The sequence below is a fragment of the Leucoraja erinacea genome, chromosome 11 (genome assembly GCF_028641065.1).
Source record: "Leucoraja erinacea ecotype New England chromosome 11, Leri_hhj_1, whole genome shotgun sequence".
Taxonomy (NCBI): Eukaryota; Metazoa; Chordata; class Chondrichthyes; order Rajiformes; family Rajidae; genus Leucoraja; species Leucoraja erinaceus.
In genome coordinates this window covers 40,504,893-40,519,836 of record NC_073387.1, presented here as the reverse complement: position 1 = coordinate 40,519,836, position 14,944 = coordinate 40,504,893, and the positions used below count along the sequence as shown (strand labels likewise).

The 14,944-nt window shown below is 40.1% G+C and overlaps 1 protein-coding gene across 1 annotated transcript in view; it reads left to right on the top strand.

Moving 5' to 3' along the window:
* The window catches only part of LOC129701709 (glutamate receptor ionotropic, delta-2-like), a 448,180-nt gene that overhangs the window by 288,268 nt on the left and 144,968 nt on the right, over positions 1-14,944 (top strand). Inside the window, exon 5 of the mRNA XM_055643077.1 lies at positions 1,754-1,807. Within this exon, the coding sequence (XP_055499052.1) occupies positions 1,754-1,807 (54 nt within the window). The remainder of the gene's footprint in view (positions 1-1,753; positions 1,808-14,944) is intronic.

Sequence of the window (14,944 nt, the reverse complement as noted above, 5' to 3'; positions counted from 1 at the left end):
TGACCTCCTCTCCCCCTACCAACCCTCACGGTCCTTCAGATCCACATCAGCCGGTCTCCTCTCCATCCACAAATCCAACCTCCGCAGTTTTGGGGACAGAGCCTTCTCCAGGGCAGCTCCCAGGCTCTGAAACTCCCTCCCCCAACTGATCTGCAATTCTGAGTCCCTCACCATCTTCCAGTCCCGTCTCAAGACCCATCTCTTCACCTCTGCCTATCCTTAGCCCCGCGTCCCCCTCCCTTTTCATCTGTGCTTGAATTGTTGCTCATTTTTTGTCTGTTTTTGTTTTTGTTTTGTTTTTGTTTTTTTTTTGTTTTTGTTTTTGTTTTTGTTTTTGTTTTTGTTTTTGTTTTTGTTTTTGTTTTTGTTTTTTGCCTTGCCTTGTAAAGCGACTTTGAGTCCCTGAAAAGCGCTATATAAATTCAATATTATTATTATTATTATTATTAATGTGCGGGAATTGCTGGTCGGCACGGACCTGGTGGGCCGAAAGGCCTGTTTCTATGTTGTATCTCTAAACTAAACTAAACTATACTTAGAATTCTAGGACGATGCTATGAATGAACAATCCATAGAAAAATCATTGAGATGCAAGGAATATTTCATCTTGAGGCTAACAGAGCAACCTTCGTAGATTTCACTTTAATTGATGTGAATTTTGATTGATCATAAGTTATAACCTTGCCATTATGAAGGGTGAAAAAGGAGATCTGAATAAATATATTTATCTCGAGATTCTGGAAACAAGAGCTTTGCCACAGGGAGCGATTGTGGCAGACCATTGAATCATGGAAGCGAAAATTGGATAACTGTTTGAACCAGATGAAGACTGATTGCAGGGAGGATACAACATAAAAGGATTTGTTTTGTATTGCCGCAGCATCGAGTCAGCAAAGATACAATAAAACAAATAGTTGGCTTCTGGACTCTAAATTCCCTTGACTGTAAAATGGTTTAACTTTAGGCTTGAGATTTAGCTGTATTTTACAGCATCAATTTAATCATTCTATACTTCTGCAGAATATAATAAACTGGAACTTTTCTATCACTTTTTTTCTAAACATAACAAAGATATTAAACTGTTTGCAGTTATTGTGTAATAGTAGGCAAACTAGGATCTTGGTCTTGTGTTGAAAATTAAAAAATCGAATAATCCATGTATGATTCTTATACTTATGTTAATTTATATTTTTACTAATTTGCATTGTAGCTATCGGAAATCAATTTTAACAGTAATTTTTTAAAAGAAGCAAAGTACTGTTATAAATTCACATTGCGAGTGGAATATGCCCTATATACATTTATATATTATATATTGGTAAACATACAGTATCAATTAGTTTGATTTGTATTGATCAGGTAAATGTTGTGCTTTCTTGCACACTGAAACTAATTACTGGTGTTCATAGTCCCTGTTATTCACTGTGTAAGTTTTTTCTTTCTTCCATTTCATATACATGGCAGTACAAACTGAACTACCTAATGGAAATGGAGCAAATTACATTTCTAAGCAACAGATCTCATATTTTCCACATGATTATATTGGGCTGGCTTTGATCTCAAAATGGAAAATAAAAACATTTTTAAAATAGGAAGTGAGTTAGCCACGGAAAGATTTTCTTAATGTCCTTGTTGCCTAAAATTAATTCCATATTTATTAGTTTGGATGTGAAGAATGTCTTGTGGAACAAATAAGCCTGATTATATGTTGCAAATGTTGTATAACTTATGAATTATTACTTCCTGTTCACAGGCTGTTGATACCAATTTGGCTGCTGTTGATAGTCACTGGATCTTCATAAATGAGGTAATTTGAAGTTGTGTGGAACGTCATACAATGCACCATAACTTTCTAAACATGAGTGTAAATTGTATTTGGGGTTTATATTGTATACCTGGGCAGTATACAAAATGTGTTGCTCATTCCTCTAGAACTAAGTTTTATATCCACATGAAGAGAATGTTTACTTAAGGCACCAATTTATCCTCTAATAACCCACTGTTTGCATTTTATGCCATTTGTGAACATGGTCAATTATTGTTCTATTGAGTCCAAAGTTTTTTTTTACTTTGTTGAACTGATTTGACTTATCGGTCAAGTAGTTAACATAAAAGAAGTGTGGCTCTTCAAAAAATGTAAAATTCCTATTTCAAAGCTGTGTATCCTACTTATATTTTGCTTAAATTTACATTTTGGAATAAAAGAACAGCAACATACCTTTAAAGCCCTAGAGTTTTTGAAACTATTCATGTGGATTATGATGTATATACATCTATGTATGTTAGTTGCCTGTGGTTCACATACATGAATACTCTTATCCTACTTCAAGTGATCATTCTCAGTTTTTTTTTAACTGGAAATAACCCTGCATTCAAATATTCTAAGGGATGTGAAGTTCTAGATTTATGTTGTCCTTTATATGTGAAACCAAGTGTCACGCCGAGGACTGTGGTTCATTGTTCTGAATTTCACTGCCAAAAAGGAAATACTTTCTCCTTACCAAACCTTTTAACTTCTTTTTTTCCAATTTAAACACCTCAATTGTACAATTTTCTACATTTTTGGTAATGTAAGGCATGAATGTGCCTTCCTTTGATTTTGATCCTTGTGATGTAGCTTATTTTTAGTCACACAAATATACTGTATTGGAGTTCATAGTGTTAAAATACTGCACTGCACTAAAGAAAACATTGATAGTATTTCTGATAAATGATAAATATCTATAGAACTCACAACAGATTTTTGACTGATCTAAGAATTGTTATTGTTCATATACCAAATGGCTAATAATTCCAATGCTTCTTTGAACTTGAAGCTGTGCCATCTTATCCCAATCATTCAAGCTGCATTATGACTACATCCCATCACAAAACCTTGTCGATATAGTCCTGAACCCATGTAGACCTGAACAATTTCTGTCCAAGCTTGGGTCAGGGACTTGAGGAGGGAGAGAGGAGAAGGTGTAGGTCAGTACTCAAGAGAAGAGTAGATTGAGAGTTGAGAGTTGGGGTCAGCATCACTTCATGGGCTTGGCCAAAGTGTGGAGAATTAGACAAACAGCAGGTTAGAATGGGGAAGCAAAGTAACTCGTTGGAGGCCAAGTGAATCAGACAGTGTGAAATATAGGTATGGTAATTTTGGATGGGATTAGGGAGAGTGGAATTTGAGATACAATAGGTACAGGAACCATGAGATCCAAGTAAGAGTGGTTGCAAAATCCAGGATTGGAGGGAGTTTGGGAAGGATTTCTCATTCACTGGTCTTACTCTAAAAAAACATTTACCTTTGGCAAGTCCGGCAGGTCTCATTGTCTTTGTTGTGGCTTGTCAGTCTCTTTAAGCCTCAGCGCATCAGGATGGGCAGTCCAGATCCTGTTTCATATTGTTGACTCTCCAGATACCACTTAACAAAGATTACGATGGCTTCTGTCTCCACTGTGGTCACAGATTTGAAATTCTCAATCTTATGTTCATATATCTTCATGAGTTCTCTCCACATCATCCCACTACCTCACTGGTCATTTTGACTTTTAGCAGCTACATAACATTCCCTGTGCTAGACTCTATTTGGTTGACTCATGATATGGTGCAGCTCACCTCCTTCAATCTACTATTAATGACCAAACCTTCAACTACTGCAGTATTTTGTCCAGAACTTCCCAAAATGTTGCTCTAACTCTCCATCTCTGTCCTCTTTTAAGATCCTCAAACCCATTGTTTTGACTATCAAAATTAAAATCTGTCACATTATTGCTTCAGTAAATCAGAATCTAGTCATGCTTTTATCAAGTGCAATGGCCATTTTCCAAGAATTAATGTAAATAAAATATAACTACAATTTGTTGCTTGACATCATTTTGCATGTCATCCTCTTGATCCAAAATTTAACAATGCATAATAGAAAATGATTAAATCACCCATGTTACCTTGTGCTTCCCCTAACCTGAAGGAGACTTTCATCTGTCAAGCAACTTGAGAAGAGGATGTTGTTTGCAGTCATTGTCTTAGTTGGGTTTCATTTAGTTTAGTTTAGTTTATTGTCACGTGTACCTAGGTACAATGGAAAGATTTTGTTGTGTGCTAACCTGTCAGCGGATAGACAAATGTATTGATTACAATTGAGCCACTTACAATGTACATGATATACCAAATGTTGAGAATGGGCATGTAGCATATCTACAATAAATATAAAATTGCAGTGCCTGCCAAAGTTTCATGGACCAGGTCATTACTGTAACAGGGATAATAACAGGCAAATGATTCAGTAAACGCCCTACATTGGAAGGTTATGAACACTGCTGCACAAAGGCCATCTATTCTGGGAATGTGTCCATCTCAAATTGAATTGAATAATGTTAATTACAAATTTGTCATGATGGGTTCACTTGCCCAAAATGGTCTTTAAATCTCTTTTTCAGTCTCATGATGGCATAGATGGCAGAATTCCTGAGATTCTCAGGGACACCATCCAAAAACCTAACACCAAACCTGGATGCCAAACTGAATTCAAATTTAATGAATGCACCAAAGAGGTTACTTTTATCAAAGACATTTATTCAAACTTGTTGTTTCTAAAATTGATCTAACATTATTTTTTCATGACGGGAGCTTGGATTTCTTTTAATACCATATAATTTATTTATTTTTTGGTTTCCAGACATTTATGACAAATTTATGATTCAATGAGGAAAATATAGGAAAGAAACACATGCACTTTTTATTACCATTTTGTTCCAGTGACCTCTAAATTGCATGAAAACCACAATGAATGGGATCCTTCCAATGGGTCAGTGTTAAAGCCCTGTCCCACGGTATGAGTTCATTCCAAGAGCTCTCCCGAGTTTTAAAAAAATCAAACTCGTGGTAAGCACGGAGAATAAGTGTAGCGGGTTCGTCGGAGCTCGGGGACGTCTCTTCGCGGCTCGTAATGCTAACAGCAGGTACTCGGGAAGATTCGCTAATGGCAGGTAAGCACAGGAAAACTTGTGAAGATTTTTCAACATGTTGAAAAATGCCCACGAGAGCCCCAAGTACCGACAAGTGGTCATAACCGTAAATCTCCGAGTTTGAATCAGGGCAAACTCGGGAGAGGTCTTGGAATGACTTATATCGTGGGACAGGGCTTTTAATACACTTGTTGCCAAACTCTGAATAGATTTCGCTCATAATTGCTACTGAATCATTCTGGCAAAATGTTCCATATTTCCATTTGAGTAAGAGCAGGATTAGAAACAAGGGTGATGCCCTGTAATCAATTACTCTGCCCTTTTTTCACTGTCAGTAATCACATATGACTATCTCCTACTTAGACAGCATATTGATGAGTGCATTGCTTCGAACAAGAATCAATGTCATCCTTAAGTAAGAGAAAATGTAATGAATCAAATGTGTGTTAGATGAGTAGGTATCTTTGATTTTTCAAGTTGATTGACTTGAGTGTCTCACAATTATTTTTGTTAAACTAGCCAGGCAGGCCAATAACTCATAAGACGTTCTATGCAAGTAGTGGTATCCAGGGACTGAGAAGTGGGTCTGTATGATGTGATGATGCCATAACACAATACCTCATAAGCCCATTAAGTAATGAACCAGAAGATAATTTAGTTTCAAGTGGCATTAGACCCTAAAATATGTGACGGGCTGATTAGGGACTTAGGACATTTGATAGTGGAACAATATGAATGGTTTAGCACAGTGGAGTACTAGATAATGCAGCTATCTCTAAGCTCTTATGAGTTGGGTTCAATCTTGATCTTCAATGGTGATTTTCTGTGGTGTGCATAGTCTTTCCATATCTTTGTGGGTTCCCCTACTCCCAAAAATGTGCTAATTACTAGGTTAACTTTAAGTTACTCTTAATATAAATATATAGGGAGTTACTGAGAGAGAATTATATATGGGGAAATTTAACAGACTAAATTAACTCCCTCTATGTCATGAGGAAAAATGGTAATATGAAATTGTAATATTCTTTTCTCTTCTGGTGTCAGGTTTAGAACCCAATTTTTTTGAAACACTACTTGCAACCCCCTTCCTGTATTTGGTCCTTCACTCTCACTCGCCAGCACTGATTTCAAAGCTGGTGAGATTAGGAATATGTTGTCTAACCTGCCTCACCTCTTGCTGTGTCAGTAGCTTTGGAGCTACACTTAAAACTGACCTTTGGAGCACCTGGTAAGATACAAAAACGGTAATTGCAAGAAATACCCCGTCAGGAGTGAAAGAGAAAAAGTTCATATTATGGACCAATCCTCCCTTGTGAGAAGGGAGGAAAAGTTCACATTATGAAACAATGACCTGATGTGAATTGTTTAAGGGGAAAACTATAACACAGATTGTATTCTGAGGAGCATAGGTTTTTAGAACAAGCTGAATTGAATGAGAATATATGACATAGTGAGCTCTGAAACTTCTCCCTTACCCCAGTGTAGAATAATCACAATTTAGGCAGTTAGGAATTTAGCATGGGTTCTGATTCTGATGGATTGTCCATGAACCGCGATTTCAATGCAGAGATGGAGGAGGTGGAGGGTCTTTTGCTTGTTGGTTGTATCTCAAAATATGATTTGAGCTCAGATCTCATTCCAGTGTTTGAGTTATAGGGTCTGGAAGGATCAGAAGTGCTGAAGGGCCTGTCCCACTAACGTGACTTTACATCGACCGACCTTCAAGCTCGAGGGCACTCGCCTAAAAAACCTCGAGCTAGATCAACCGTCAGCGATGAAACCGCAAGCCAGACCAACCATACACACACACACACACACACACACACACACACACACACACACACACACACACACACACACACACACACACACACACACACACACACACACACACACACACACACACACACACTCACACCTGCGATGAACAGAAAGGTAAAAGACCTTTGCCAGCTGTCTTTTACCTTCCTTTTCATCGCGGGTGTGCATTTCAGACAGCGCTTCCCCGTTTTCTCTGGCCCCCGCCTTTGCGATGTGTGTGTGTGTGTGTGCAGTCGGTCGATCCAGCTTGTGGTTTCATCGCTGACGGTCGATCCAGCTCGAGGTTTTTCAAGTGAGTGCTCTCGAGCTTGAAGGTCGAAGACAGTTGCGTTAGTGGGACAGGCTCTTTACCTTTTATTTCTCAACGAGCTTTACCTTCGACTACCTTCAATTATCTTTGATTGCCTTTGATTACCTACAATAGCATTATGACCTACCTCGACTAAACTTACGAGTAGAAAAATACAGATTTTTTTCCATGGTGACCTTTCTTTACTCGCGGGCATTTTTGATCATGTTGAAAAAAACGCTGCAACCTAGCTGAGGTCTCGTGTTCGTGGGGACTACTCTTGAGCATGAAGGAGAGTTACAAAGACCTCCTAGGACCTCATGTCGACCATGCTGCGAGTCGAGGGCAAATTCTTATAAACTCGCCAATTAGGTCGCCGTAGAGGGACAGGCCCTTTAGGGTTGATTCATTACATTATGCTGACGTTGACATATTTTACATACTTTTTGGAAAATAATTTTGTTACACCTTTACAATGGTTGTCATTTGAGTCTAAAGTAAATAAATAAGTTCAGGCCTCTCTAAATGTAAGCCAAACATTGAGTGTGATTTTTCAGTGGTTGGTCGGAAGATAAGCTGTCGATAGCCTGCTCTGTTTTGGCGACAAAGAATGTGTTCATAAAACATCATTAGAACTAACATAGGGATATTGTGCAAACATAACGTATGGCTGCTGATGAGAAAGAAATTATCTTAGAGTTTGCCAAGATAAATTTGTTCTCACATTTTTGACATTGCTTTAGAATACATGCCAGAAAAAATCTTCATTGTTCGTCTTGTGGAGCAGCACAATGGAAACTTGCATAACACTTCTTTCCAAATGTTTTGGCATGCCCATATTTTGTAATTTATCAGTTTTTCTACAGTACCAATGCATGTGTAAACATAATGCATGCTTGGAGGGGAAAATACATTGCCAGCATGTGACCCATGTGCAGATATTTATACCTTTGTGTATGATGATTCACTAGTCATATACCCATTATTAGTTAAAAGCTATTAGATTTTAGGTGGTAGGGAGTGTTTAAGTTTTTTTTTTGCTTGTAAGTTTGAAAGAACATAAGGAAAGAATCCCATTCTAACATGCACGGGGTTTGTACCCTTGTTAATTATCTGCACTTATTAATCTAACCTTACTAGCTAACCCTACTTGTTAATCTAACCCTGCTTTTCATTTAGGAACCTGCTTTATTCCCATCCTCCCAATGGAATGTAAAATGACAGCATCTCACCAGGCCTTCCCCCATTTGCTCTGTAGTAGTGTTCAATTTTCCACACAAACCTTTATGAAGTCATCTGATCCTAAGAGGATATCATTCATAAATTGACATACTTTCCTGAAACTGCCTCTTTGTTTTAAGATTAGAGCTATAAATTCACTTGTAATGCTACATATTCCACAAGCCTGGAAAAAAAGTTGTTAAAAAATAATAATGGCACTGGTGTATCAAGAGTACATGTTTTGGGGAAAAAAAATCATGCCAAGTAATTGGTGTAGTGCCATTAGGACCTGGACCATTTACAACAAGCACTTCAAAACATTGGAAAGAAACCACCAACACTGTTTCTACAAAATCGTCCAAGTTTACTGGGGGGATAATTGAACAGCAGTGTCTTCCCTCAGGCCAACATCCCAGCTTTAAAGCACTTCTTGTACTCAGCCCATTATGTTTGGCAGTTCACTTATCTCCCTTTATTTCCAGCCCTGCCTTGGGAAGAAATTGCCTGGTAGATGGAGATGAAGATTCAAGGATGTCCTCAAAACCTCCTTGAACAAATGGAACATCCTCACTGACTCCTGAGAATGTCTAGCCCATGATAACGCATCGTGAGAAAGAAGCATTCAGAATAGTATAGAGAGCCATGCATTGAGAGCTCACAGAAGCAGTGGAGCAGACCACCTTATGAGCTACCCATTTACTCATCTCACCTGCTGCCACAGAACCTGTAAATTAGAAATAAGACACCTTTAATCCCGAGAGCCTAAGGGAAAGCAGAAGATGGTGGAATGGTTAAGTTGCTGCATTAGCAGATCTGGATCATTGATTTAGAAGCATGACATGACAGGGAGGCATGAGGCAGTTATTATAAATGCACGGAATTCATAAATCTTAAATACAAGTGTGTTTCCATGAGCATTGATCATGAAACAACAGGATTATTGATTAGGAAGCATTTATATGTGAATCCTGTCTGACAAATGTGGTAGAGGTCAATTAGTGATGAGCAACAAATTTCTTCCTTGCCAGTGACATCCATTTTATGAATGGTGTGGCTAATTTCCTGAGTGCAATTGAATTTCTGTGCTCTTTCTTCTTCCAAAGCTTTGATGCATCCCGATACAGTGAATCAGTAGAAGTTGGTACGGGTTGTTGGAGATGTGCTAAACTTCCTTTGTATTCTGAGGAAGTAAAGATATTAGTGTGGTTTCTTGACTTCAATGTGGTTGACCCAGGACAGATTGTCAGTGATATTTACACCTAGTACCTTGAAGCCCTCAACCATACACATGATAGCACTCTTCATGCTAACTGGGGCAGCTACACCATCTCTTTTCCTGAAGCAAAACAAGCATAAAATACATTGCGCTCATCGGGGAGGGACACTTTGTTGCTAATGATACGGCCTAATTTCACTTTGCAGCCTGATCTAGCCAGCAAGCCTTGTCACAATCAATTAATGTCCGTATAGTTATCCTAGGAGTCTAACATGGCCCAGATCTCACTCTTGGAATCAATGATGGCATTGCTAAATTCTGGACTAGATTTTATGTACCGCACAGGATCATTTGATTTGAATGTTGCAGACTTGATGTTCACCTAGGAACAAACCTCCGCTTAACTCTGGTCTCAGGTTGGGAACACTCATTGTCTTCCTTGGCACACATTCACAGAACATTGAAGAGTACAGCTCAGGAATGGCCCTTTGGCCCACAATGTTTGTGCCAAACATGATGCCAAGTTAAACTGATCTGCCTGCACATGATCCATACCTCTCTAATCCTTGCACTTCCATGTACCTTTCTAAAAGCCTCTTAAAGTCCTCTATTGTATCTGCTTCCACCACCGCCCCTGTCAATGAGTACCAAGCCCCCACAACTCTGTAAAAAAAAACTGGTAGTGCACTTCTCCATTAAACTTTCCTCCTCCCACCTAAGCCTTCCAATGATGGATATTTTCACTGAGAAAAGCGGTTCTGACTGTCTGGCCTATCTATGCCTCTCATCATTTTATATTCCTCTATCCCCTCAACCTCCGACATTCTAACAAATTACTCTACATATTTACTGTGATGAAATGACATACTCACTTAGGTTGGCTGCAGAGTCCTTAAATATGGACCATTCCACAAAGTTTAGTTTAGTTTAGAGATACAGTGTGGGAGCAGACCATTCGGCCCATCAAATCTGTGCTGACCAGCGATCCCAATACAGCAACACGATCCTACACACAAGGAACAATTTAGAATTTTTACGGAAGCCAATTAACCTTCAAATCTGCAGTGCAGATTTCCCCCACGAACACACATGCACACAAAAAATGACACATGACAAAGCGGACTGCCTTGATTTAGCCTTGGGGAGTTATTCCTCCCACTTAAGAGATTGCAAAATGAAATGTGGCTGCAAGGGGAAGTATACTAAACACATTTAAATGAGGCATGTCAGCCTAGACATTACAATATAATTACATTCTCAGCTTTTTTTGATTAAATTAATCATCCCAGAACAAATATTAAAAAACAGAAATTAGGCCAATTGCCAACATTATCTATATTTATTTAACTAATCTATTGATTAGGAAAGTGATATTCTTGCAATGGTTAAATTGCCTTTTTGGGGTGATAATCTGTGATATTGCAGTTGAAATCATGTAATCTGTGATCAAGCACTTTGCAACATCCACTGATCGCAGACAGACACAGATGATAGAAGAACTTTTTATTCCCCGTGTGGATAATATATCCTTGATTATATATATTAATAGTTTGCTGCCATAGAAAACTAACTGTTGACCAGAGGAAATTTTTGTAAAGAATAAATCTTAGCTGTGTATTCCTGATGTAATAATGATACAGTCTAGGTACAGCTGGCTAGATGAGGGTCTGAACCACAGCCGAGCTCTCTGTGGCATGCTCTAATTATTTTCTAGCAGATTTTGAGATTAATTTGCCACTGGAGGATCATGCAGTACAGCTGTCTACTTATGCTATCTGCTGCCAGTTTACACATTGCAGCTAATTCCAGGCCATTATCACGTCTTGTTATCTAAGCCTTCATAGATGAGGCCACGCTGTTGACTGAAGAGAATTCTAAAATAGATATAAAGCTAATAGTGTTGAAGTTAAGAAAAGGCAAAGCCCAGTTTCTGCCCTGGCCTCTGCAATGCTTACTTTTCCTGGGGCAAGCAAGGATTGTTGGCCATGTCCTCTGAATCGGCCAAGAGGGAGCAATTGCTGGAAGAATTATGATGAGACAGAAGGAGTAAGTGGGTTCTCAACCTGATGGCTTGAAAGCCCGATTTCGGGTCTCATTCTAGAAATTCAAATTTAGCAGGAGCTGTCTATGTTAAAACGCTGGATCATGCTACATTTTGCTGAGACTAGACTAAACTAACCAAGAAAGCTTACCGTGGACCCATGACTGCATAAACAGCTTATTCATGTTTTCCAGAGATGCTATCTGTTCATACTGACACTTCTGTCCTGGCCGTCCTACATTTCTCGAGGCCACATAAAACTGGAGGAACAGCACCTCATATTTTGCATGGGTAGCTTACAACCTAACTATTTGAACACTGAATTCTCCAATTTTAGGTAACCTCGAACAAATCCCTCCCTTAGCCTCTTGTTACACCCCCCCCCCACAATCTCCACTCCTCCTCACATAAAAAACCATTGCCTGTGTCAACCTATTGCCTGCCACATCTTAGCCTGCCTCTTCTTATGTTCAGCTTTTTATCCCTCCACCCCCCTCCTCACTCCATAATCAGTCTGGAGAAGGGTCCCGACTTGGAACATCACACATCCATGTTTTTTCAGAGATGCTGCTTGACCCGTTGAGTTACTCCAGCACTTTGCGTCCTTTGGTGTAAACCACCATCTGCAGTTCATCGTTTCAAAATGTAACCTGACTCACTGAGTTACTCCAGCACTTTGTGTCCTAATTTTGCACAGTCTGCGACCACAATTACACAGCCAAAATTTTACAGTCAGACCCAAATATCCCAATGAAGTTCTATCATAAAATCTGGTGTTTACTGCGTACTGCATCATTGGTATGCAATAGGATTTATTTTCAGCATTTATCATGCTGGAAATCAAGTTGTAATGAAATCGAAAATGCTGGAAACATTCTGCAGTCTTTAGACTTTATAGGTACAGAGCAGAAACAGGGCTTTCGCCCAACGGGTTCACAAGAGACTCTCAGTCTGAAGAAGGGTCCCGTCCCAAAACGTCACTCATTCCTTCTATCCAGAGATGCTGGCTGTCCTGCTGAGTTACTCCGGCATTTTGTGTATTACTAAAGAGCCTGTCCCACGAGCATGCGACTGCATGCGGCAAGCGCGACCAAACCAGAAGCAGGGGCCGCGCGGAGGTCGAGTGAGTGACATGAAGTTTGAGCGAAGTTCCCGCGTGACGTACCGCGTCGAGACGGTGCGTACGGCGTCAAGACGCTGCATATGCCCATCGAGGCGGTGCGTACGGCGTCAAGGCGGCTGTGGGCCGGCAGGCCATTGTGGCGCGGAATTTTTGAACACGGTCAGTTTTTCGGAGCCCCGTGCGATGTCGGGACCAACTCCGCACAACTCCATATGGCTCCGGCGATCGAAGTGGGACCGTACGGCTCAAGCAAGGCCGTACGGCTCAAGCGACCACGTTAGGTCGCTCTTGCCGCATGGAGTCGCATGCTCGTGGGACAGGCCCTTTAGGTCGCGCTTGCCGCATGGAGTCGCATGCTCGTGGGACAGGCCCTTAATGGTACAGCTGTGAGGCATGCCTGACAGTTGGAATGTACAAAACAAAGAAAAATTAGAAAAAGAGAGAAACTGAGCCAAAATGATGACAGGCAGTGTTGATACAAATGAAAGAAAGATCGATTTAACTGGAATCGAAGAATTCAATATTGAGTTTTGAAGGCTGCAGCGTGCCAGGCAAGGTGAGGAATTGTTCCTCAAACTTACATCAGGTTTTGTTGTAATGGTGCAGAAGCCACAGACAGCAAGTGCAAGAGGGAGTGGGATGGTGAGGCACCAGGAAGGGTCTCAACACGAAACATAACCTATTTCTTTTCTCCAGAGATGCTGCCAGACCCACTAAGTTACCAGACCCGCTAAGTTACTCCAGCTTTTTGTGGCTGTCTTCAGCTCAAGGTCATGCCAGCTGAGCACAGGTACTTCACAAAACAGATGCGAGGTGTGAATTCGAGGTGTGAGTTTAGAAGAAATGCAAAAGGTGCTTCTCTTGGAAGGATTGTCTTTGTTCCAATATGGTGGGCACAGGAGGTGTTGCATCTCCAGCATTTGTCTGCAAAAATGCCATAAGATGGGGGAGAGATAGGTGGGAATGGAAGAGATTACTTCAAAATGCTGAAAGGGACGGGGAAGGGAATATGTGACTAACTGTGGAGACACTGCAACTTTGGCTTTCACTGATTATATTCCTCTTTAATGGAAGCTGTAACAGGCAATCATTTATTTAATTCCTCTTCAATGGCATATTCATGCACTAGTCTATGGATCAGCTGAAGGACTACAGAACTGCAGGGAATGACAGAATGTGCCTCGGGGTAGTGCACTGATCTATCACCCTGCTGCCAGGCCCAAATGCCCCCAGCAGCAGCAGTGATACACAGACCCAGCTATTCACTGCAGCCACGTACTGATCACTACGCTTGCTGTGGTCAGAGCATCTGGTACCACAGCCTAGGGATCAAAACCATTTGCCGAGGCACATCCTGCAATGAACAGCCATGTTTCTTTCCATTACATTGGAAACTCACTTGGAAAAGGCATATGTTTTGGAGTTAGTAGATGCTTCACAAGTTATCATAAGAGGAAAACATTCACATTTCAACACACAGAGCTCACCTGTAATCACACTAGGTGAATAAATGTAGGCTAATTGATATTCATTTGAGTCTGAAGATAATTTAGGATGAAGCAGAGAAGGCTGGTGATGCAACACTTTTTATGATCGTAGAGGGAAAACTAAGTACTCATCCTATTTAAGTATTCTTGGCACTAAAAGAGAATAGAAAAGATACATGTAAATATTTTACACAACCATCAATCTTATTTTGAGTTAATATTTGCCAACTTAAGAGGAAGCATTAGTTGACAGTCCTAAATGCAATAATTTATGATGGCATATTTGGAATGTATTACCAAGAGACGATGCAGATTGGGAAGACTAGTCATGAATGCTAATTTCGCACAGCGTGATGGAAAACCAAGGTAATTTAACTAACATAAACTGTACTTTTCAACTGTTGCAAACATGCTCTTCAGTAGGATGCCCAGCTCATCACAATCCTGCATAGTGTGCAGGAAGGAACTGCAGTAGCTAGTTTAAACCGAAGATAGACACAAAAAGTTGGAGTAAATCAACGGGTCAGATAGCATTTCCGGAGAAAAAGAATAGATGACATTTCAGGTCAAGACCCTGCTTCAGATTCAGACCCGAAACATCACCTATTCCCTTTCTCCAGAGATGCTGTCTGACCCGCTGAGTTACTCCAGCTTTTTGGGACATTCTTGCATAGTATGGATGAGATTCAACACATGAAATAACTACAGCCTGAACAAGAAAGATTTGCAAATGACCTTTGACAATGTCACATTAGTATTGGACAGACCGCTATAAAGAGAGGATGAAGCACTGGAAAATC